Below are 26675 nucleotides of genomic sequence, written 5' to 3'. Positions count from 1 at the left end.
CTGCTTATTTTTTTTTTAACTGTATTGATTATGAAAATATGCACAGAACATTTCCAAACCCACTTTGGTTTTGACTGAATTTAAGACATTCTTTGGTTTTGGCTTTGTAAGTGTACTTGCTTCATCAAATGCTGCTCAAGTATAGTTAAGAATTCCTATGTCAACCTGCTCTCAACCTAGTGGAAATGGCTTTTAAGTACTTTCCCTTCACTGTTTAAATTGATAACAGCAGGAATGTTTCAAATAAAATTTTAGGTCCACTTGAAACCTCAGTTCAGTGAGGAAAGAACAAGAACATGAATCCATCAGGTTACATTAGATGGACCACAGCTTCAGAATGCTGTAGGGCTGCTTGGGCCCCAAGTCATGTGACCTGAGTCTGATCTCAGAGAGACAGCAGTGAGCACTCTTGAAGCAGGATCTTAGTTCCCTGCCTAGGAATTGAACCTGAGTAGCCTGGATGAAAGCTAGGAATCCTAGCCACCAGTCCAGCAGGGGCTAGAGACTAGGAGCAACATTGCCCTGACTCTTGCCCTCGTTGGAAAGCAAGACTGTTTCAAGGAGGCAAAAACTGCAGAAACAGGTACAAAGTTTATTCTTAGAAACAGAGCACAGCGTGTGGGAGAGCACACAGGGAAGCAGTTTATTTAGACAGAAGCAAAACAGGAATACACACCCAGGGAGAAAGGGTGTGGACATTCTCCCTAGTGAGGAGGACCACAGTAACAACGTGGTTAAGTCGTTTATGTAGAGGCAGTTCTTCCGGGTCTTTGTTCTCCTCTGGCCAATTATTTTGCTTCCTTTCCCACATCCGACCTGTCTTAGGGCCCTTCCCAATATGCGTGCACATCTTTTTGCCAAGATGGATTCCAGCGTGGAGGCCTTTGGGAGCTTTGACAACACTTACTATGGGATGGCGCCCCCTCCCTTTTTGACCCCAGAGGAGCCTTCCTGCACACGTGCCGTTGGGGAGGTCTCCTTGACCTCAGGAGTGATAGATGTGGCCCTCCTATCTCTTTACTCCAGGAGAGCTCAGCTCCTGCCATTAAGTTTGTCCTTGGAGTGTTAGGGAAAACAGAGCTCCAATTTACTCTGTTTGACAAGCTCCCCAGCTGCTCAGCCCAGGGGCCCAGCTATCTTCTACCTCAGGTCCTTTCTCCTAACATCGCGATCTTCACAGGGGTCAAATCAGATGCAGTTGACTGGACTTCTCCATTCTGTGGGCTCCCACTCTACCCTGCAGAGCCCTCTATCACATCTTGGAGGCCTACAAACCAAAAATAACTCTTGTTCTGTTTGGAGACTGTGTCTTTTTTAACATTATATCCCTGAAGACCTACACTTTGTAGAGTAGAAGATGATGGTAGTTAGCTGAATAGATGAATGTAGAAGACCTTTGAGGAGGAGGAAGGATCCCAAAATGGCATCTACAAGCTTGAGAGATGTGTGGAAAGGCTAAATGGTTGTGTGGCCAGGAAAACAGTGAAAATCCTCTGCAACCTGCAGCTTAGATTTGCTCAGTTTGTTTTGATTTTTTAATTTCCCTTCACTATGCTGACATTAGAAATGTATAGATTTATAGACTTACATGGAAACATGTTCATTTTATTCTGTATAATCAGAGAAGTTGGTAAGGGGGATAGAATATAAAGAGTTATTGAGAAGGGGAAGTATTTCTTCTAAGTGCCTTCAATTCTCACTCGTTTTTTGGCTGAATTCTTGATCTTTGCTCACTGTTTCCTTTCCTTTGATGAAACTCCTTCCATACCGAATGCTGCCTCAGTGCCTTCCCTTCCTAGAGTACAAATGACCATGCCTGGGCTTAATTTAAGGAACACTGAGGAGCAGTGCTGGAGAATCACATCACATCACTTAAAAGTGGAAAATTAGACCATCATATTGAAATGCTGCTACTCTGTCTTCTCCAAGACTTCCCACTGACCATCTCTTCTACTCTGATTCCAGCGTCTTCCCCCTTTGACCGTCTTACTTGTTCACTAACCTTTGAACCCCTCCTATTGACTTCATCTTCGAGGCTGTGCTCAGAGAAACTTTTCCTCAACTCTGCTGCCATCATACCTCTTCCAACATGGGTTATTGCATATTTCATAAGCCTTTGCTCTTCCTTTAGAGCCAGGGGAAAAGCCTCATCATGTGCCACTTTCTGTGACCAGCAACCTTGATTAGGACATGGACATTTTAATTTTAGATGTAGGTTTTGTTCAACAATCAACCTACGAAGGATCAAGAGAAGTGATTTGAACTTCCCTTTGTAAAGATGCCCACTTTACCCTTGGCTGTCCTAGAGTTATGTTGATATCTCATATATATATATTATACAGGGTATAGTATATAAAATACTAAGAACATTTCAGTATATGATAGGTAACATTGTTAAGTGACAATGTTTTCTAGGAGTTGCGATATAGTAAACTGCTATCTACTAAATACTATACAAGCCTAAAATCAGTTTTCTGATTCACTTTACCAATCCAGGTGAGATTAGGAATTTCCTTCCATCATTCTCATGAGGGAGCAGATTCTGATTTAACTCTTCTAGATTTCACTGTTTTAGGACAAGTCATAACCTGTCATAAACGATTCTGGAAAATAATTTATTATAGAGGCAACTGTACATACTATTCCAGCTGACATTTACTCATATATCACATGTCTAATGAGTGCCTACTCTGTGCCGTCAGGCAGTCTGCTGTGCAGAGAAAGTCAAGGGCATTACAATCCCTGCCCTTGAGGAACTCTCAGGTCAGTGGAAAAGAAAAGGCTAGTTATTTAGCAGTAAATGTAACAGCATGATGACTTCGGTTATAGACAGAAGCACACATGTGTCAACCTGGGGTGCCCATGGGCTGGGATAGTTCGATTTCAAGGAAAAGTGTAGTTAAGTTCTGAAGGATCAGAAGAAGTGAGCTAAAGTTAGTGTAATACAGGTAGGTGCTGCCATGTATTCAGACACGGAAATGTGAAATAATATAAAAATCACTGCTTCCCCAAAATATAAGTATCTTGGTGTAGTTTTTGCACAGTTTTCATGTGGGGAACTTACAGGAGATGTAGGCAGGGAAGAAGGTCAAATCCAGATCACGAAGCTTCTTGTATGTGAAATAACAATGAGAGAGCTTTGCTTTGTCTGTAACAGGGGTTGTGGACATAGAACATACATTCAGAGTGAAACACAGCAGAGCCTTGTGGAAATGCATTCATTATTTAAATATTCAATTCTATTATTTACTACAGAAAGGTAAAGCACAAAAGCTGGCACTACTATGAAATGGTCATGTTCTTTAACATTCTTCCAACCTGATTCTTAGATAACATGTGGTCCAGCTGGCTTTCCATACATTTCAAACTTTTGTTTCCGACAAGCATGCCCCTTTTGGTATCCGGGTGCTTCTAAGAAAGCTCAAACATATTTACCTTATAAACTTCCCTTAAGTTTCTGCTCTTGGTAAAGTTAGTCAGAATACTGATGTGGGCTGGTATAGCATTTAGCAGAGAGCAGTTTGATATATGACGACTCCTAGATAATATTGTCTCTTAAAAATGTTAAGTATCAGAGAAAGACAAATATCATATGATGTCGCTTATATGTGTCATCTAAAACAGTGATACACATGAACTTATTTATAAAACAGAGACAGATGCACAGACATAAAAAACAAACTCATGGTTACCAAAGGGGAAAGGTGGTGGGGAGGGATAAATTGGGAGTCTGGGATTAACATATATACACTACTATACATAAAAGAGATAATCAACAAGGACTTACTGTATAGTACAGGGAACTCTACTCAATACTCTGTAATAACCTATAATGGAAAAGAATCTTAAGAAGAATATATATATATACTCATATATATATCTGAATCACTTTGATTTACAACTAAAACTAACACAACATTGTAAATCAACTATACTCCAATAAATTTTTAAAGTTAAATATCATGCAAAAAAGTAAAATTAAATTACAAAATGAAAAAAATGGGAAAAAAAAGTTAAGTACCGTATGCTGAAGTGTTCTTAGTATTGTATATACTATATCTCATATCATTATCCCAACAACCCCTGAGGTTGGTTTTATTAACTCCTTTCCCCAGAAAAGGAACCTGAGGCCCTGAGATGCTAAGTGGCTTGGATAAGGTCACATGACTCAGGGGGTAGAGTTGGAATTCCAGCTGAATCCAAGGATGCCCTGCTGACTACATCCAACGAGCTGCTAAGTTGGCATTTGGGGTTACGGCAGCTGGTGAGGATGCCAAAGAGACCCCTCCCAGGGCATCTCAGATCACATCACTGCACTGTGCGTGTTGCTTTCTGCTAAGTCAGGTTGCTCTGAGGGCCTCAGCTATCTTCCAAGACTCTGGTAATTGGTAATATTTTATTCTGTTTTAATTAACCTCTGTAACTGAATCACCTGCTGTCATATATTTCAGTGAAGCCCAAGTAAATGGGGAAAATGAGTATGTTGTGGGTAATGGGTGAAAGTAAGGCAGCTCGGAAGTGGAGGTGAGTGGAAGAAGGAAAAAAGAAGTAATTCAAGGAACACCCAAGGCACAATTCCTTCTTAGAATACTAAAGGGAAGCCTCAGGGAGATGTGGATCAGGTGTACTATGCAGCTGACTTCTCCTAGGGTTTCCATCCCAGCTAAAGAACTAAACAGGAAGAAAAAAAGAAAAAGAAATGAGAAAACTTGTCATGAATAACAATCATCTCACAGTAAATGATTGTTTGCAAAGGAACTTCTCTTCAACATAATGATTCAGCCTATAGATATCCCCCCAGTCAAGTGTTCTCTGATTTAACCACGTCAGGTGGATGGGCAGCTGAGAGCAAGAAAGAAAACTGGCGGCAGCTCCAAGCCTGGGAATCGCACAGGAGAGGGTTGGGCTGTGTGAGGGGTGGAAAAACAGTCATCTGGGTAGAGGGGTACAAAATGGGACACAAAGGATGGTTGTAGAGGGATAAAAAGGATGGTTGGGTGGTGAGAAGGAGAAGGCAGAGAGATGGTCCGAAGTGTGCCTCTTCGTGATGGCCCATGGCCCGGATGAAAAGTTTTCTCATCCAGACAACCAGGCAGAGCTAAGGTGAAGCTCTCTTTTCTAACAGCAGGACATTCTTTTATTTATTCATAAGCAAGTACAGACATTTTTATGTGAGTTTTAGTAACTCTGTTCTTTGCCTCTTGCCCTTACTTCACCCTTGTATAAAGCAACATGGCACAGAACAGAAGGAGAAAATGGTATAAAGTTTAAATTCTGGTTATCTGATCATCCAAAAAAGGAAACTTATTGTTCTTTTTTTTTTTTTAAGCAGGATATTTAAGGGATTTTTTTTTTTTCTCAGCATGTGGAATCCTGGAGCTTCAAACTACTCTTTAGCCCTAGAATCTACTTCTCTGCCACAGAGAAATTGTTTAATAAATGGTGTTAAGCCATGAGTGAAAGATAGGTGAATGACTCCTGTTAAATACATTTTTACCTCTCTGTCTTTTGGTACATTGGGCCATGGTGATTCTAGAATTAACTGATATTTGCTGCATTGTTGGCTGTTACCCACCTTTTATTATCTCACCAGAAATATTTACTCAAAATTTAACCTCAACTTTTTGCTGCAGGTTGATTTTCTCCCAGCTATCAAAGAGTAGTTAGAAGTGATCACGCTGCTCCCAAAGTTATCTTTTTTTTTTTTTAATTTTATTTATTTTATTATTTATTTTATTTTTGTCTGCGTTGGGTCTTTGTTGCTGTGCGCAGGCTTTTCTCTAGTTGCGGAGAGCGGGGGCTACTCTTCGTTGCGGTGCACAGGCTTCTCATTGTGGCAGCTTCTCTCGTTGCTGAGCATGGGCTCTAGAGTGCAGGCTCAGTAGTTGTGGTGCCGGGCTTAGTTGCTCTGCGGCATGTGGGATCTTTCCGGACCAGGGCTCAAACCCATGTCCCCTGCATTGGCAGGCGGATTCTTAAACACTGCGCCACAAGGGAAGCCCCAAAGTTATCTTTTTAAACATTTGTCTTGAGCTGCTCTGTTTGTAAAGACGTGTCTAATCCAGCCCCAGGACCTTGACCTTCACAAGGGCCCTTCACTCCTTTCCCTGGAGACTTAATGAGACAGTTGCCTTTAAGAAGAAGATGCTGGTTACATCCAAGAGTTTAGAGTTTTGCTGTTTCCTCACGTAGGATATTCTTTGCTCTCTCAGGCCTCCTTTGATTTCCCCAAAATCTCCACCTCTGGGATCTCCACACTCAGTGCAGTGAGGATGCTTCAGACTCGGTAGTGTCCTAAATGGGGCAGGAATTCTGAATCCTGAAAGAAAAGAAAGGCTCTATCTCTTATTTAAAAAAATAATACTGTACAATCTCAACTGGTGGCAATTTTTTATTCATGAATGTATTTATGAGCTATTCCATGTAGAGATTAGGAAGGGTTTATCTGGGTTTTTACTCACTCAGTCCCTGAATTCCACATGCATCTAGCAATGTAGTCAGAGCCAGAGCCTTGGGTTGGAAAGAGTATGCTTGGCAATAGTAGGTTCTTCATACATTAACTTCTGAGTGAATGAATGAATGATTTTTTTTCCTTTCTCCCCATACTCTCTTCCTAGAAAACTATGCCCTCCCCTTGCTAGGTATGTTCTGCTGTTTTATTCCTTAAATTGTCACTTAAAGCATGTATCCTGGGGCAACTTGATACTGATTTGTTTACACTAACAATCCCATGACTGCGTTTTGGACTGTTTTTATTTTATTTTTATTTATTTGTTTATTTATTTATTTATTTTGGCTGTGTTGGGTCTTTGTTGCTGCGCGCAGGCTTTCTCTAGTTGCAGCGATTGGGGGCTACTCTTCATTGCCATGCACAGGCTTCTCATTGTGGTGGCTTCTCTTGTTGCAGAGCATGGGGTCTAGGTGTGCAGGCTTCAGTAGTTGCAGCACGTGGGCTCAGTAGTTGTGGCTCCCAGGCTCTAAAGCGCAGGCTCAGTAGTTGTGGGCACGGGCTTCATTGCTCCGCAGCATGTGGGATCTTCCCGGAGCAGGGCTCGAACTCGTGTCCCCTGCGTTGGCAGGCAGATTCTTAACCACTGCACCACCAGGGAAGCCCCTCAGATTGTTTTTAGATAGAGTGTTTGTGGTACATCTGATAGGACATGATAGAAGGCATCACACACTCAAGGAAAAAAAAAAAAAGGAACAAAACAAAAATTGGAAAGCACAACTTCTAACCAGGGGTTGATCATTTAAAACTAACATATCACATCATTATCTTACAGAATTCTAGATGGAGTAAAACAGTTAATACTTCACCAAGGGTAGCATTAAGGACTGTTTTTGTGCTTTTTGTTCAATGATGTCACCATCCTATCATCTATTTGGAAAATTTCTAATAAGCAATTTAAGACCTGTTGGTTCCAGAAGACAAAACATGGCTATGAAATACTCTTTTCTTATGATTATAGGAAACACAAATATAGACTGAGGCTTCAGTTGCCTCAGTTACCTGTCAAGCTGTACAACTTTATTATCTCTAAGTTGTCTGTAAAGTCACATTACACATTTTGGGTAATTGCAAAATTGTGAGTATCAGAAATAGATAGAACTCAAAGTCAATATCAAGATTAAAAGTTTGCATTTCTTTAGTATCTTTTATACAACATTTTGATTTGGGCAATTATTGTATACCAAAATATTATCATTTGACTTAAGAATGCAGTGAGACTTTGGCTTCTATTTTAATGTGCCTACGTGCCACTAAGTAGCATTACTCACCTAATAGTAGTTCTTACTCAGGACCAAATTAGAGGAGCTGCTTACCTTTTTGTCTGCTCTTTAAGTTCGCTCACGGCTCTCAGTTCTGATTCATCCAACTGAGGTTTCTATATTTAACAATGCATAGGGAGAATAATTTCTCCTGGTTTTTAAAATTTAGGAGTTTTTTATTACAAAATAAATATGTCCTATTATTATTGTAAAAAATTCAAATATTGCAGAAATATTAAATAAAAAGGAAGCTCCTTCCTCACTATCACTTCGGATCCTCTTACTGCCACCCAACATGTAAAATTTTATGCCTAGAGATAATAGTGGGGCATGTAGGGCACATATACATATAAATATCTTCCTATGCACATACCATATTTATTAATATGCAAGTTCATTCAGTTTTTATGAAATGTGACATTGTATTAAATGTGTTATCTGCAGCTTGTTTTTCTACATGAACTATGTCTTGAAGAGCTTTGACTTGGCATCATTAAATAAGCATAAACATGAATGCCTCCTGTCCATTTCAATGGCTGCAAAGTGTAGCTGTATCATAACTTACAGTTTATCATAAAATAATAAACATTTTATTTGTAAATGATGTTTCTATTAGAAAAATATATTGCAATGAACATTTTTGAGTCTTGACATACTTTATTTTCATTTTTTAAGTTATTAATGCTATCGCATAGATTTCTGGCTTAGAATTGTTAAATCGTCCACTTTTCTATTTTGATGAATGTGGCCAAATTGTTGAAGGGACTTAGGACTTTATACAGACCACAAGGGAGTCAGTTCAGAACTGGCCTCCCTGAGTCTGGGGTGAAATGATAAGTCTCTTTGACCAAGTGGCTTCACCACAGAACTCACTGGGGGTCAAAACAGAGCCACACAGGAAGATGTTAGTTACAACCTCCTTTGGCTCAGAACTTGCTGGAACCCTTCAGCAGGTGTGGTCAACTCTGACAGGACCCTGGTGATGTTGTAGTCCCCTTCCGTTCTTTCTCTCAGTGTTTGTCATTTCTATCACGCCTGGTCCTGCTCTGAGATCCATGGCAACACTTTCAGCTACTTACAAATAAATAAATTCTCTGCATTATTTTCAAAAAGTAGAGTCTTCATCATTAAGAAGAAGAAGGAGGAGAAGGAGGAGGAAAAGGAGGAGAAATAGTTTTATCTCCTTTGCAAATCTGCCTTCTAGATTTTTAGTGAAAATATCATGAAGTAACACATGTAATACACTCAGAACACACACAATTGTGGCTTCTTATGCTGGCAGCACCCTCGTTTTCAGGATGTAAAATATAATTGACCTCTATGTAATAGCATATTATGTACTGGGATGGTCAAATCCTGTATTTGTCACTTAGTGACTATCATTTAGCCTCTCTGAGCTTCAGGCTCTTGTTTGATTTAAGAAAAGAAAAAGAAAACCAAAAAGAGAAAAAGAATGCCTATCTCTGGGGAGTGCTGGCTAAGTTGGCATTAATTTGCTCGTCTAGCAGATATGCCAGGTATTTAGTTCTCAAACATGTGTTCGTCGTCATTTTTATTATTATTTTCTTTATTTTTACAGTATCTTAAATGAACTATGAGGCAATATTGACTTATAGAAGTTAAACTAATTTCTACGAAAGCTATACATACATGTATGCAATAAAATGCATAAGATAACTAACTAGCATACCAAAGCAATCAAATATATCCTTCAGCCATCACTCTAGGTGAGATAAGGAAAGAGCACTGAAAATGCTTTTCCCCAAAATGGGGCTGCCCTCTGAAAATTCACTGGTAAAACTCACCATGGCATGGTTGGGGTGGTCCTGCCTCCATGGAAATCAACCAGGAGACTGCTTGTTAAATGTGTCACCGAAGAGTTTGTGGACTCCCAGAATTCCTGTCAAGGTGACCTATGTGTAATCTCAGAGAATGCAGGGCTGGAAAATGATTGCAAATTAGTCAACTGAAACCTAATCAAAGTGTATCTCGTGTGGAGAAAGCCTGTGTGAATGGAATGGGGAGAGTCAGCCCGAAACCCACAAGGACAACTCAAGGACTCAGGGCCAGGTTATTCCAGCCCTGCCTGGAGAAGATGTAGACGAATGTGGGAAACACAGCTTCCACTCACGAGAGAGCCGCTCTCTGCAGGAACCAGGCGAGGCCTGGGGAATAGGAGAGCACACTGGTTATGGCAAAAGTTTTGGTTCCAACCCTAGCCTCTCCACTTGCCAACAGTGCCCCCTGAGAAGTTGTATCTCCTCTCTCAACCTCTGTTGCCTCTGCTGTACAAGGCAGGCGATGTTATAACGCCATCATAGAGCTGTTCTGAGGGTGAAACAAGATCAGGTGTAAAACTCTATTCGTGTGCTCACCTGGCCAGGGAAAGGCAAGAGGTGGCTCCCATCCTCAGGTCCTGAGATGTGAGATGCCCAGCTGAACCCCAGAGCCATCAGTAGGTTTAAGAATAGCAGCCCCACACCCAAGCAGGGCCTCTAACGTATGGATCTTTTTCTTTAGGAAGAACTCCTCCAGTAAAAGGCAAGGGTGGCTTTAAATTGCATTCTATTTTCTACTCTAATACGTTAAATATTTTGGAATTTGGACCCTACCTGTAAGAGATAGAGACTTCTTTACAAGGTTTGAAGCAATAAAGTACATCTTGTGGTCCACATGTGTGAGTATGTTTCTGGAGGTGTGGACAAGAGTGAGAGGGAGGGAGGGGGCGGAGCGAGGAAAAGTAGGGGGCAGGTCAGGTAACTGTCTCCCAGGCCCAGGCTGACTCTGGGCCTCAGAGTAAAACTGAGGCCAGGAGGATGAGGATAGGGCAGCTGAACAGAGACCTAAAGATGGGGAGTTTGGTGGAAGTTGTTGGTCAAGAATGAAGGAGGAAGTGAGGAAAAGAAGAGAAATGAAGATCCGCAGGTGCACGGCCTCAGCAGCTGAGAGCCTGGCACGAAGGCATTGACAGAACTGAGTAACAGGTAGGGTGGCCGATCCCTGGAGAAGTGACCCGTGGAGGGGGTTGGGGCATATTAGTTAAGAGATGACGGACGATTGACGTCCAAAGGAGATCTTTCACAGGCAGTTGAATGAATATGTATTCCTCGGAAAATGCATGTGAGTGTGTGTGTGTGTGAGTGTGTGTGTGTAACAGGAAAGAAGGCAGCACTGTAAAATGCTGCAGCAACGTGGAGTAAGTTAGGGACTGGCATTTCCATTCTGTGGAAATGAGCGATTCTCTGAAGTTTCAGGGGACTGAAAGGAGAAAAGGTCAATTTTGGTAGGTCTGGGAGGAGGGTGAGAGAGAAGAAAGAATGCAGACTTCCTGTGAAGAGCTTTTATGGCACTACTGAATCTTTCTTTCTTTCCTATCCAGAACAGGTTAATCCAATGATGCCTACCAAAAACCTTCATCCTTGCTAGTACTTTTTACAATCAGTTTTATACTCATAAAATCCGGAGGGCCATTTACATTTCTTAACAGTAAAGTAGCATTGGGTAAACTTTGGCTGTATTCATATACCAAGACCAGATTTTGTTTCCTCACGTCTACTTGAGAAGAGCCCTATGGCTTCAGGTTTCTTAAAGTATTTACAGAAGAAATGTAGTTTCTGAAAATATTAAACATATGCCAACATCGTCTTGTTTTGCCCCTCATGTTTCTTATACTAGGGACTGAAATCAAGACTCCGGATATGGCCTGGTCAGTGTGGGGCACAGCTAAAGGGATATTATCCTCTGGTGTGAACTTGTCTGTGTGACCACAGTCAATGTTTGCACTTGCTGTTTTGTCAGCCAAGTGACCCTTGAGCTCGTTGTGAGCTCATCTAATCCCTTAGGTTCTTCTTTTTTTTTTTTTTAAGTCATCTAATCCCTTAGGTTCTTCTTTTTTTTTAAGTCATCTAATCCCTTAGGTTCTTCTTTTTTTTTTTTAAGTCTCAATAAGGAAGACAAAAGGGAAATAACGCCTTCACCAAAGTTAAGATAGAATTACTGTCGAGCATCGATATGGCATTTAGACTTGTGGAGCCGTTTATGGGCCTCATCCTGGCACAGTAAATGGAGGGCTTCATGTCTCCCACTCAACAGAAAGGTATGCAGAGTTTCCTGAGAATAATTCATTCAGAGTCACACAAGGGCTTCCAAGGGACCTGAGGTCTTGAGTTCTTTGCATAATTTTCTAGGTTTATCATCTACCTTATGAATAATGTGTTATTTGTTACTTTTGGGTGACTGAAAGAGAGAAGAATCTAAAAAGGAAAAAAAATCTCTCTTCATCAGCTCAGTCACCCAAATGATGCTATAAAAAGAATTGCAATAGTTAACCAAAAACTGGCTGACAGGAAAAAAAAAAAAAAAAAAAGGCAGTATGTGAGTTTTCACTGCACTTTAATGATACACTAAAGAAATCAATAGCCCCTGTTCTGCTCTGCAAACCTGATTTTGGTAAAGTCCCTAGATTCAGATAGAGAAACTAAGAGGAGACCACATTGGCTAATTCTGTGCCGTACTTTTGCTCTTGAGAATATTTGAGTCTTTTCCCTAATGTGCATGTTTTATCATTAGGTCACATGTGTTTCTTGAGGACCATGTGTATGTTATCTATTATTTGTGCCCTTCAAGCTTCCATAAGCTGGGATCTTTGGTTGGCCAACAGTGGGGCTCTTTTTTCTTATTTTCCTTTTAAAAATTCTTTGTATTTTACATTTTTTTTTTTCACATTTGACTGGGAATTTCAATAGCTATTTATTGAATCCTTACTATGTGATAGTCAACATGTTAACTTTTATATACATTATCTACTTTGATTTATACAACAACATCGAATTAGTATTATTATCCTCATTTAAGAGAGTAGGAAACTGAGTCCCAGGCTGACCTCATGACATCATACAACCCGTGTGTTGAGGCACATGTTTTAAGCTAGGTCCGTCTGGCCTAATGACAATGCTTTCCCACTACCACACAATCATTTTTGTACTTATAAAGTACATAAGCACGCTGTGCTTTTAGGAAGAGTCTTGTATATTGTTCCAAAGGAAGACAAAGTCTGTAAAGGGCCCTTGAGAAGACGAGTTCATACAAAAGCCAAAGGAAAACAACTTCGTGTGTAGAACATCAACTCTACAGCTGCAGTTTGTATCATTTTTTATGCCACCCCCCAAATATTCTACCCATTAATACTTTGAAATGTTTGAATCAGCCTTGTTGCTCACACATTGAATTAAATCCAAACACTCTTCTCACTGTGATGCTAGAGCATGAATGAACTTGCAAAGTCCCTTGATGCCCAGGTGGCCTGTAGGCTGAACACAGCCCTCACCTGTGTTTTATTGGTCAGTTTTATTGCAGTGTTGATTCCCACCATACTTTTTTTTTTTTTTAAAGAATTTTAAATCCATTTCTAAGATTTGAAAAATTGAGAAGTTTTACGTTGATATTCCAGTCTGGCCCACTGGTCCTACATTCATGAATAGCATAATTACCTGTTAGGAATGACTAACACCGTTTCCTGTAGACAGAATACTACTTCCTCCCAGTCTTCCTCTTGTTCTTTCTCTCTCTCTCTTTCCCCCTGACACTGAAGCTGTGTGTCATGTCCCATTTATCACCTAACACAAAGCTGGCTTCATTCATTTTTATTAGTTTCCTGGCCCCTGTAGGCATTTGAGTTTGTGTCTACCACATTAAACAACTTTGAAGAGATTTTTAGATTTTATATAAAAAGTATTTTTGGTAATATGCTCTGCATCATCAAACTAAATATGAAGTTCTTTTTCTCTGTTATTTGGAAGAGATTTTTATTCTTGGAGTGATTTTGTATATTCCAACACTTTGGCGCCAGGACATCAAATTGATACAGACAAGATGCCATAGTGTATGAGGGAGACAGTGGTTGGCACTGATGGACAGACTTCAGAATCTACCATTTTCACCTTGAAAATGAAAGAAAAATTGGGGAGAAATAAAATCCTATAGTAATGTAGAGTTTCTACAAGAGTTTGGTCTTTATTCCACTTTGGTTACTTGAAACTTGCTTTGCAATGTCTGCTTGAAAAAGTATTAGAACATGAAGATTCTAATTTTATTCTGTGTATATGTGACATTCATAGATGTGCTTTCAAATAGACACAAGAATCTTATTCCAGATCCTTTGATTGGCCTCTAAATACAGGTACTCAAATTATAGACAATGCATAGTGCATTTCTTTACATTTTGGGTGAATAGACCTGTCAGGGTATATGTACAGGTGAATATTTGATTTTTTTATAACCAAGATGAATTAGTGCGTTTTTCTACAGATCTCAGGAGTTGTATGTCTAATCTTAACATTTACTTTTCCACAATGTTCTGTGTAGTGTGGAGGCCTCCAAGACAGAATCATAGCTGGATGTATGAAAAGATAAATTGACTTGCCTGAGGCTGCAGTGATTCAGGGGCAAAAATGAGAGCTCAAATGAGTGTTAACACTACTATTTTTGAGCATTTACCATAGATCAGGCACTGTGACTATATCATATCATTTAATTCTCTCTATAACTCTGTGATATAGACATTACCTCCATTTTTCAACTGAGGATACTATGGAATCTCAGAAATAAAATAATTTGCCCAAGCTAATGCAGGTGGAAACTGGAGATCTGGGATTTCAGAACAAATCTGTGTGCTTCTAAATCTATGTCCTTAAAGCACTTCATCACACTACTTGGATCTTGCCATGCATCCTTAATTCATAGTTTGACACATTATTTTCTTTGTCTCTAGACTCAGAGCTGTAAATAACATGCAAAGGATGATGAAATGTAATGTTGATTTTGAGTGTTGTTTTTTTTTTTTAATTTTTATTTATTTATTTATTTATTTTTGGCTGTGTTGGGTCTTCGTTTCTGTGCGAGGGCTTTCTCCAGTTGCGGCAAGTGGGGGCCACCCTTCATCGCGGTGCGCGGGCCCCTCACCATCATGGCCTCCTTTGTTGCGGAGCACAGGCTCCAGACGCGCAGGTTCAGTAGTTGTGGCCCACAGGCCCAGTCGCTCCGCGGCATGTGGGATCCTCCCAGACCAGGGCTCGAACCCGCGTCCCCTGCACTGGCAGGCGGACTCTCAACCACTGCACCACCGGGGAAGCCCATTGAGTGTTTTTTGAGTGTTGTGTTGATGTCTTTGTGTCTACAGAGAAAACCAATATGAATTTGCTCCTCTGTGTTCTCATAAACAAATTGCTGCATCATATACTTTGCCTTGATTGTTGTGGCTTGGTGCCGTGTCTCCCAATTCCCAGGAACAGACAAGATAATCCATCCTGTGCTTACCTGAGGCTGTGTGGCTGGGCAGTCCAACCCACCCATGTGCAATTATCAGACTGCCTTATATAATTCAGTTCAGCTCAGATTAACATATATTTATGGCATACTTGTTAAATTTAGGGTTGAGATAGACACCAAGTGACCAGACCCCTGCCCTTTCTGCCCTGTGGCCGTAGACAAGTTATCTCATATCTTTTAGCCTCAGTTTCCTCATTTGTGATGGAAATAATGGTACCCACCGCATAGGTGTGTTACTTTTCCCCTAGTATATTTCTGGCTCAAAATCACTGCATATTCATTCAATGCCAGTTTCTTACTTACATTTCCTTTTTACTCTCAGTAAAATGGTGTGTCCTTACCATGAGTCCAAAAACACAACTCAAAAAAAAGGGAGACGCAAGAGGAAGGAGATATGGGGATATATGTATATGTATAGTTGATTCACTTTGTTATAAAGCAGAAACTAACATACCATTGTAAAGCAATTATACTCCAATAAAGATGTTAAAAAAAAAAGGGAAACGTGGATAGCTTAACCCCATTCATTTTTAACTTTCTTGTCAAAGGATGACTAGTCAGTTTCCTAGTTGCGTAATTAACAGAGACAAAGCCAGAGTCATTAACTACAAAGATCTCTAAAACATAGAAAAAAAATAAAAAGCAGCAAACCACCTAGAGTTAAAAGGTGATAAGAAACATCCTAAACCGATTAAAACCTGTTGGCAGGTGGCTGAAACAAGTCCTTGGAGTGATTTTAAGTGGCTTTGTGATGCTTATTTCAAGTTAGTTACTGAGATAGCCAATCTCTTCATGGAAAGAGAGGCAATGTTTCATGTTCCATCAGCACTGCATTGGGCAGGTGGGATGCTGTGAGCTATAAAAAGCAGCAGCAAGCTCTGTAAACTATCTGCTTTTCTGGAAAGACTTAAGGAAGATGTAAAATGCTCTTGTTTTTGGAAGCTGGCCATGGGTTTTGTAATTGGCATCCCAGACTTTCACACATACCTATGAGATGAAAGGCCCTCTGTTATTCCCCTGCTGCCCCAACCCTGCAGCAACCAGCCAAATCACTTTTGAAAAGAGGAGGCTTGTTAAAGAATCCCTAGATTATCCACATTTTCTCCTTTCTTTTCTTAAATTTATGTTTTGCAGGACAAATGATACTGGCTTTCTTTCCTTCAAAGACCACTTGCCTGTCACTCAGATAGTTATCACTGATACCAACAGATCAAACTCAGAAGCTGCTTGGAGAATTGGTCCCTTGCGTTGCTATGGTGACCGTGAGTACTAAATTGAAAGAAGATTTCTCTCTGTCTTACCTAAGCACAAGATGTTTTATTCCCTTATCCTTTTTCCCTGCAGTGTCCCCCAGTCTTGAAAATTATCTACATGCCCAGTGCTTTCCTGTACCCCATTCAAAAACAATGAACCATACTCAGGATTTTTTCATTTGCAGGACACTTCTGGAATGCGGTATCATTTTATACAGAAGCCTCTTACCTCCACTTTCCTACTTTCCATGCGGAATTCAGTGCTGACATTTCCTTCTTTTTTAAAACCATGGCTTTATCTGGAGTTTTCCTAGAAAACCTTGGCATTAAAGACTTCATCCGACTTGAAATAAGCTGTAAGTGTTCTCATTTATGAATTTAATATAACTGGTCAGCAGAAGTTTTAAACTTATCTTTGCCGCCAACAACTAGTGTATTATTTAGATTATCAAATTAATCTCCCTGGGCCTCTGTCAAATTAACAATGATAATTTCTAGTTCCTCCTTATGTTTTTTGTTTTATTATTACTTACCCGTATTTAAAGAGTCATTCTCTCTTCAAACTAGTGCATTCCCAAAATTCCCATAGATATTTATTTACAGTGTCTTTTATCTGATCCATGGGCATTTATTACCTATTCTTTTAAGCTTCCACACCATGGAACTTTTTCACTGCAATTTCTATGGAAAGCTGAAAACATTAGTATTCTGCATTCTATTTATTCTTGAAGTCAAATTTTTGTTGTACTTTTTCTCTGCAAGTAATTTCTTGGCTTATTTCCCATCACCAGGAGTATGTGAGTGACCAATCAGAATTTCCATCGTTTCTCTACCACTTCACCGTGAAAAGGGGTGAATCTAGTGAGTTTGGTGTCAGGACATGGATCATTTTTTAACATCCCATTTCCTATATACAAGTTATATTAAGAAATAATCATAAAGCTAAGTGAAAAGTAATACAAATGCAGATGTGGAAGTGTTCTGTTAATGAACTTTTATATGTAATCATGCCAATAAAAATATTCCAGTACAAAAAAGAAACACAATACAGTAAAGAATTTTAATCACATTCATTCATTTTTTATATAAAAGGGAAAAATACCTACATATTGGTCTGTTCAAGTAATAGTAGTAACATTAAAAGTTCTGTTCCTTAGACTTGACTTATGCAAATTTGTGAGTTCATCAGAATTGATTTTCTTTGCATGTTCATGTTCAAAAGAGAGTATATTCAGATTTGTCCGTTTATCTTCTCTCTTACTGATCAAAGGATACTTTTTACTAACTTTAAATTTAAAATGTTTTTCACATTAAGCAATAGATATAAACATTTTAAGAAAGATTTTAAACATAAGGCTAAATTTGATAGAGATTCATAAAAATCCCATTTTACAATAAATTCCAGAAATTGCTATAATCTCTATGTACTTTTTTCACGATCAATGTTAGCAACTTTCAAATAGCTCTGAAATAAAAAAAAAATCCACTAAAATATTTTTATTAGAAAATTCATCATGGGTTACTATTCTACTTGGTGAAACCTTACAGAGTTCCTAAGGTTTTGGAGTTGCTTAAGCTCTCTTTGGGTGCAATTTGTGTTCACAGCCCCTGTGGTACTACATATTCCTTGTTTCAACAGGAGATCTGAGTTAAACAATGATAACACAGTAACTGTAAAAATGGGAAATCAGAAATTGAGTTCTTATTCTTAAAAACAAACACATATTTGAGTCTGCATGTTCAGGAGCCAATGGTATGTCAGGAGTTCTCTATATTAACTTCCCTCTTGAATATAACATGTGGTAGGTAATAAAATGTACTACTTGAAGCTTACACATTATTAAAAATTAATACTAACATCAGCATTTGTTACAACTTAAACCTACAAAAGTTTCCCCCCCCCCCCGGTGGAGGAATGTTTCATTGCTGACATTATTTAGAATTACTGGTGTGTGACAATAATAAAAAACAGATCTACTTTTAGTTGCTTTTGCTAGTTTTCTGATTCTCTGCATTCAGTATACCCACTTCTTTCTTATACACAAGGAGGACTGCTCCCACCACCTTGCCCTTATTTAAGCTGTGACCATGAAGACTTATGCTTTTCATTAGGTGCCTCATTTACCTGGTTTTAAATGCATGTTTTCTATGATTTGATTGTGGCAATTGACCATATTACAATAATAATGTGACAGCATGAAATACCCTTGAAAACCTAAGTAATAATGTCTTAGCAACAGAAACTTTGAAATTTGAGAGCTCCAGAAAAAGAGACAAAAGTGCTGGCTGGAGGAGATGGCTGAAGTGCGTGTACAGGTCTCCTGCAGAGCACAGAGCAGCTAAGTGTTTCTTCTGCAGCTACAGCACAATACAAGGAAAGGCATCTCTTTAACTGGTAGTTGTAATCTCCTTTTACTCCAATGATTTAGACTATTAATGGCAGGAAGATCTTGTGGCTTTAGTGTGAAATAAGATCCCTCATAGCTACATTGGCCAGGCTTTAAATATGTGGAGTTGAGTGCCAGCCAATTCATAATATAGATATAATAACCTCAATGTAAATTTAATAACAATCAGGCCCTAAGGCCTTTCGATTCATTAAAGCAGCAGCAAATGTCATGGCATATTATCACAAGGTAATGAGTGATGATTTAGTGTTAATTATATTTCAGTGTCCAATTTGTTTGTACTTCCTCATACTATATTTTGTCCTTTGGGTTGCACAAAAATGTTTTCAGTGCAAGTGGTATTAAATCGGATAAAAATTTAAAATCCATTGATGTCATTGTTCAATGCACACTTTTTCACCAGATCAGAGAATATGTATTTTTTGAAAGAGGAAGATTTTGTATAAACTTTGTTAAAGTACGAGGTCTCAAAATTTTCAAAATATTTTGTTTTATTATTATTATTTAAAAGGAAAAACAAACAAACAAATGGGGCTTATCTTTCATTTCTTACTAACAGCTGCACTCAACCTATGTCTTTTACACAGATGGAATTTTCACCCTAAAGTGTTCATAGTAAGATTCCTCTACAGATCAGCTTCTTAGAAAGAAAATGGCCTTCACATAAATGTAGTAGATTTCTCAAGTAGATCTCTTCCTCATCCCCAAGGAGTATTCCTCTGTAACTCTCCAAACAGAAGTTTTCAAAATTGATGTATCCGAATTGTTGGACAAGCAACAAGAAGTTTACATAAAATTTTCAATTTCTTTCTTTCTGGGTCACTTCCAACTAAGACATTTGAATTGTGTAGCTTTAAGATTAGTCCATATTCTATGAAAGACAAGATGTTTCATTATGTCGTCAAGTCTTAATGGATTTGTTTCAAATGAGACTGAGAAAAAAATAGCTATTTTGACAATTAGCTCACAAAGGCTGTGCAGGTTGAAACAATATTTTGGAGTGGATGGGGGATCAGAAGGAAATGGCTGTTGAGATCAGTATGGCATAGCAGAAAGAGGCTACTGGTTAGAACCCAATGTGGATTCTAATTTCTGTTTCTCTAACTCTAATTGTGAGCAAGTTCCTCACCCCTTCAGTGCTTATTTATGAAAATGGAATTGTCGATGCCTGTATGTCAATCAGATGCATTTGGCTGCAATTAAAAGAAAATTCAATCTTAACCGGTAGACACAAGGATGGGAATTTATTGGTACCGGGACACGTGACCAAGTCCGGAATTGGTGGGGCACTTTATTTCTGGTTGGATTCAGGAGTTTAACAAATGTTAGCAGTGGTCTAATTTATTTCTCTCCCTGCTCTGACTTCTGAATCTCTACTTCCGTCAAGGCTATCTTTCCCTCAAGAAGGAGCCACATTTCAGCTGGTGGGAAAGCACTTCTTTGCCAGCTGTCCACACCATCCTCCTGATATGCAACTCCTCTGACTACCTAGGAACAAATGCCTCTAGACAGGGAAGTAAAGATTTCAGACTGGTTTTGCCAGAGCCCAGCCTTACCCCTTGGGTGGTAGGGGCAGCTAGCTGACCTTAAAGCCTGTAGGGGAAAAAAAAAAGTCATTTTCATTCCTAAAAGTCTGAGTTCTTGGCTGAGAACCATGTGATAAAAGACAGAATAACAAGAGGGAAAACAAACAGAAGTTTGTTAACATGTATACCTCATGTAGGGATGGGAGATACCCAGAGGAAATGAGTGACTCAACGACGTGGCTTAGAACTCCAGTTCATATGACATCTTAAAAAGAGAACAATACATTTTTGGAGAAATAATAGGATAAAGGAAAGCATTTTTAGGCTTCGAAAGTAGAGATAAAGGCTAGTTAGTCAAGTTTGTTATGTAGATTCTTCTGGTGGCATCTCGAGGCTGATAGGGTCTAACGTTGTCTCCAGGTGATTAATGTTTGTCCTCTTGGTAGAGAGGGGAGAGGGGATGGAGGAACAACTAAATCTCTATCTCTATCTCTATCTCTATATCTATATCCTCATCTATATCTATATATCTAGAAATTTGAGTTCTGACTTTCAGATGTATCATATCAATAATATTACCAACTGTGATGGTAACTTGAAGATACAATCCTCAGATCCTCAAGAATAGGAAAGATTAATTCTAATAATAATTACATTTATACTGAATGGTTGAGTACTCTAATTAGACATAGTACTGAATGTTTTATATTCATTATTTAATTTTGTTTTCAAATAATCTCATCTATAATCATCAAGATATTGAATTATGATTTTCATGTTCACCTCACAGTCCAATATGTAGATGAGGAAGGTGAGCCTTGAGAGGGTAAATAACACACCCAGCATCACCCAGTAAGATTCACAATCCAGGATTCAGTTCTCTGTTCATTCGAACAACTCCCTACTCTGCTTTGCAAAACTGTCTCAAGAGCCAAGAAAGTTAGAAGGTGAGAAAATAGCGTGATCTTCCTCCATGTTTTGAGGCATAGGACATTCAGCAGGTCTTTACAGCTTAATGCAAAACTGCGTGTGCTTTTCTTCTGGAATAGGAGCCACAGTTGTCATCAGCTCCTCCAAGAGTCCATGTCTCCAAAAATGTTTAACGATATTTCATTTACTTCTCATTCTACAGATGAATACATGGGAGGTCAGAGAGGTTAGGAGACTACATTAAGGCCTTGCATCTTCTTCTTTATTCCATTATGGTGCCTGAGACATCTCACATGCCTGACCTGTGTAAGGCTGAGAACACGGAGATGGTGTCACAGTTTGAGGAAGGAAGAGCATTGTACAGGAGCCTTAGAAGGCATCTTCTCATCTTCTAGGAGCACTTGGTGTACAATCTCTCGTGCTTGTGGCAGTTTCCTCCACTTGACATGCCCCTTCTTGGTCAATCTTCTCAAAAGCACACAATGAGCTCATTTTGTTTCATTCATCTCTGCTTAGCACAGGCCCTGGCTGGGTAAAAACCCACTGAAAGACTCCAGTGACTCCTTCGCTTTGTCCTGAACCATAGGGTGTAAATGTTAAGGGAGGATATTTGTCAGACAGTTGGGGGAAGAAGAGGGTAAATTCATGATAGAGGTAATGCTGCCACTGGGCCTCCAGCTTTCCCATTTAGAACCACTGAGCTATGCCCATCCCCCCAGCAAATGAGATCTAGTTGACGTTGGCCTCGGGTGTCCTGTCCACCAAGTCACTAGGCAGTGTTGGAGGTATCACCATGTACTTACATTTATTTTCATTCAGTTTGTTCCAGGCACCCGTATTATATATCTAGCTTTGACTGCCCGGTAGGGACTGCATAGGTTTTGGGGATCGTGGTTTTCTCATAGGACAAGTGGGTTAAAAAGTGAGCTCCAGAGACACATCACCTGGATTTAAATCCTGACTCTGCCCCCTCTGGGTTGGAGCAGCTTCTCAGCTATCTGTCGGTCAGTTCCCTCCTCTGTAAAATATTACCTTCCTCATAGGATTGTAGGGAGTTGATTCATGAAAAATGCTTAGCAGAGTGCCTGGGTCATGGTAAGCACTCAATAAATGTTAGCTATTATTATTACATTTCACTGATTCTCCCCTAGTTCTAGGAGGAGTGAGTCGAACATAGTAGTAGGTCTTTAATAGTGACTTGAGTAAAGTTAAATAATAATAATTTTAGAAGGTTTTTAAGGAATCTAACACCTTGGTATAAAACTAAAAAAAAAAAAATTAAAGAAAATTTAAAAATTGCATTTAGTATGTGCAGGGTAACATTTTAATGAATGAAATTTTAGTTTGATGGGAGCTTCCTGTATACAAGGCCCAATCCTAGGTTCTGGGTGTCCAATGAATGAGGTGTTCATCTACAGGTTGCAGACTAGCTGGGGAGACAGACCATAAACAGATCATTATACAACAGAGGGATAAATGTTGGGGCAGAGATAAGTGCAGACCAGAAACTAACAAGGAGGTAGTGGTGACAGGAGGTGGCAGGCCGTCACAGCAGTGGAGCAAACCTTCCTTCCACAGAGACGTGCTGTCTCCGTGGAACTGGATATCCAAAGACCAGCTTTGCAGGAAGGCTTTTAGCAAAATCTTTAGCATTCCTCCCCTTCAACCTCAAGAGTCTTTACCTATGTTTTTAGAGAGAAATACATTTATGCTCAGTATCTCAGTAATTGTTTATTTGGTCTCAAGATAAGCAGGGCTTCAAGGTAGCACTGGTGGCCTGATAAGAAACAGGCAATGGCTCAAAGGGCCAACTTCACTCTTATTTAATCTTGTAATTGTTGAATCTGATTTGCTCCCTTCAATTCTGCTTCCATTAATGCATGGGTTTATGAACCAAAGACAACTGACCTGGGTTGGTGAACCATGCCATGGTGATGATAATAATAACAATAGCTATCATTGTTGAGTACATCCTACATGCCAGGCACAGTTCTAAGAACTTTGTCAGGACGAATTTATAAACAACCTGACAATTAGGTATTGTTTTTATCCCCATTTTACAAAGGAGAAAAGTAAGAGGTGACAAGCTTGAAAACTTACCTCAGGTCATGGGGGTGCCAGAGTCCATGTCTCAAATCCCATTTGTAAAGCTTCTATCTTATTGCCTCTCTTTGCGGTCAGGGCTCACATTCACCAGGAAGCAAAACAATTCAAACTCTCTGCTACTTGAAATTCTGCATATTGGGGGCTTCTTATACCAAGGCTGGCTTTCTGTTAGGGTTTAAAAGGTGAGGAAGGAGTGGTCCAGGGTGATGGCTGACCTTTGGTATTGCTGAATATTCAGATCTGTTAGTTGATGACCTTGTCAAAGAAATACACATGTCCTATCTCGGGTGTAAAGGAGGGAGGCCATCACAAGGTGCTGATAAGGAGGGGAAGGTCTGGAATATGAAGACTCCTGTTCCTGAGAGGGAACTGTCTTCCCCTTAACTTCAATTTATAATTTACCTCTCCACATCCTTTAGATTTAGAATTCTTACATAATAAAAGAAAATACAAGAAGATATACTAAAATAGAGAAAAAAGATGGAGATTATACTTTTGGAGTCAGATTCTACTTACTATCAAGGCAATTTCAAGCAAATTATTTCTATTTCTCTGAACTTTCATTTTCTCGCCCATAAAATGGGCATAAAAATGAGACGTTTCTCATAGTGTTGCTTTGAGGATTAAAATGAGAGACTCTATGGGCAGTGCTTAGTACAGTGCTCCTCAGAGTGCGTGGTACTACTGTGCTGCTGCTACTTCTCTCTGTTAATGGTGATAACACCACTGTCACCATCCCCATCATCACCATGACCACCACCATCACCACTATCACCACCATCACCATCAACACCATCCTCACTACTATCATCACCACATCACCTTCACCACCATCATCATGACCACCACCATCACCATTATCACCACCATCACCACCATCACTATCACCACCATTACCATCACCATCACCACCATCACCATCACCACCATCACCATTATCACCACCATCACCATCACCACTATCACCATCACCATCACCACCATCACCATCACCTCCATTACCATCACCACCATCACCATCACCATTACCATCACCATCACCACCATCACCATCACCACCATCACCATCACCACCATCACCATCACCATCACCATCACCACCATCACCATCACCATTATCACCACCATCACCATCACCATCACCACCATCACCATCACCACCGTCACCATCACCACCATCACCATTATCACCACCATCACCATTGCCTCCATTACCATCACCATCACCTCCATCACCATCACCATCACCACCATCACCATCACCTCCATTACCATCACCACCATCACCATCACCATCACCACCATTACCATCACCATCACCACCATCACCATCACCTCCATTACCATCACCATCACCACCATCACCATCACCTCCATCACCATCACCATCACCTCCATCACCATCACCATCACCACCATCACCATCACCTCCATTACCATCACCACCATCACCATCACCATCACCACCATCACCATCACCTCCATCACCATCACCATCACCACCATCACCATCACCTCCATTACCATCACCACCATCACCATCACCATCACCACCATCACCATCACCTCCATTACCATCACCACCATCACATCACCACCATCACCATCACCTCCATTACCATCACCATCACCATCACTATCATCATCCCTATCACCACCACCGTCATCATCACCACCACAGCTATCACCATCATGACCACCACTGTTATCTTCCTGTCATCATCATCATCATCATCATCATCACAGGTAGCATTACCCCTGACTGGCTCTTTCCTGTCTTGTACGATAAGCAGATTGCTATAGAAAGGCAGAAAGGGTCATGGAAGGAGCCCCGCGTGGGGAGTTGGGGGATAGGGTTGTGTTTGTTCCCAGACACTGCCACTTGCAGTGATGCAGACAAGGCATTAAAATTTCTGAGCCTCCTTTTAAAAAAAAGTCATAGGAATAGCATGAATTCTTGTATCATATGTATTGATGAAATAATACATTATAGAATAATAATACATATAATACACATAATAATATGTTATATATATGAAATACATTATTATAATATGCATAATGAATAATACCAAGCACTGGACTTCCCAGAGTGTGGTCTTCTCCTTGCAGGAGTGTAGCTGCTTAGCTAACCAAGTGTCTATAGCTGTCCATGAGGACACAGTTGAAGTCAGAACAGATCCAGAAAACCCAGAACCTTGGAGCAGATGCATTTTGTCAGATCAGCATCAGTGACACGGGTCCCTATCCGGAATTCTTGAATTGAATTTCTTGAATTCTCACAATGAGAACCAACTGGGACAAAAAAAAGAGCTTGAGATTTAGTAGTTTGTAGTTATTACCATTAATGGTAATTTTAATACTGCAGGGATTTCATCTGAAGGCCTCTCTACCTAGCTATTGATGTACGATCGTTTTTATCATTCGTTCAGGGTATGCTTGTGTCCTAAATGCACTGACAGCTTCCTTCATCTCTCTACCTGTTTCCTTTTTGGTTTCAGCTCCTTCCGAGGTCACGTTTGCCATTGATGTTGGGAATGGCCCTGTAGAGCTCATAGTCCGGTCCTCTTCTCCTCTGAATGACAACCAATGGCATTATGTCTGGGCTGAGAGGAACCTCAAGGAGACCTCACTCCAGGTGGACAACCTCCCAAGGATGACCAGGGAGACCTCAGAGGAGGGCCATTTCCGGTTACAGCTCAACAGCCAGCTGTTTGTAGGTAGGGGACAACTTAAGGTGCCCTGTGTGCTAAAAACCCTACAAGACCACTGTGGAACCAGGCCCAGGGAAAATTGCTATTTTATTTTAGACCTGGGAAATGATTAAAATATTTCATAAGGCATTTATAATTATAACGTAATTTCACAGGTTCTTCCTTACTAGATTCAGTAGCTATAACAATGGAAGATTATGTCATCGCTTAGCAAAGTTTGAGTGGGTCTCAAACTCTATTTGTATCTTTTCTCCTTGTTCATAGTATATCTTCAGATGTCCAGGAACCTCTATTACTTTTCATCCCTATAATCAAAACCTACTCTTAGAAAAAGGATGTATCAGCTATTTAAACCTTATTAGAAGTTGACTGTAAGTCAGTAGGCTACAATTCACCCTTCCTAGTGATACCTGGCTCCTGATAATTACTGATATCCATGTAATGAAATACGTTACAGAATCTCCAAGGGATTTGGGGCATCAGTAATATGGTGGGGGAGGGAGCTATTGGTTTTTAAACTAGGAGCTTATTTGATACTCCCTGAAATCACGTCACTTAGGCAGCTGCCTGATAACTTGCACAGAAAAGCAGCCTTGGTCCCTAAGCAGACGTCTCTCCACTGGTCATTTCCGCCGTGAGACT

The 26675-nt window shown here is 39.9% G+C and overlaps 1 protein-coding gene across 2 annotated transcripts in view; it reads left to right on the top strand.

The window, feature by feature from the left end:
* CNTNAP5 (contactin associated protein family member 5) overlaps positions 1–26675 on the top strand; it is an 881311-nt gene that overhangs the window by 712686 nt on the left and 141950 nt on the right. For both annotated transcript variants that reach the window (XR_009009129.1, XM_007169254.3), the window contains exons 15-17: positions 16231–16358; positions 16535–16705; positions 25821–26039. Coding sequence is in view for 1 of the 2 variants with exons in the window: in XM_007169254.3 (XP_007169316.3) it covers positions 16231–16358; positions 16535–16705; positions 25821–26039 (518 nt within the window). In the remaining variant the exon portion in view is untranslated. The remainder of the gene's footprint in view (positions 1–16230; positions 16359–16534; positions 16706–25820; positions 26040–26675) is intronic.

Source organism: Balaenoptera acutorostrata, chromosome 8, assembly GCF_949987535.1.
Source record: "Balaenoptera acutorostrata chromosome 8, mBalAcu1.1, whole genome shotgun sequence".
In the NCBI taxonomy this organism is placed as follows: domain Eukaryota; kingdom Metazoa; phylum Chordata; class Mammalia; order Artiodactyla; family Balaenopteridae; genus Balaenoptera; species Balaenoptera acutorostrata.
The sequence above is the reverse complement of the archived record's forward strand: the minus strand, read 5'-3'. Positions and strand labels throughout refer to the sequence as shown.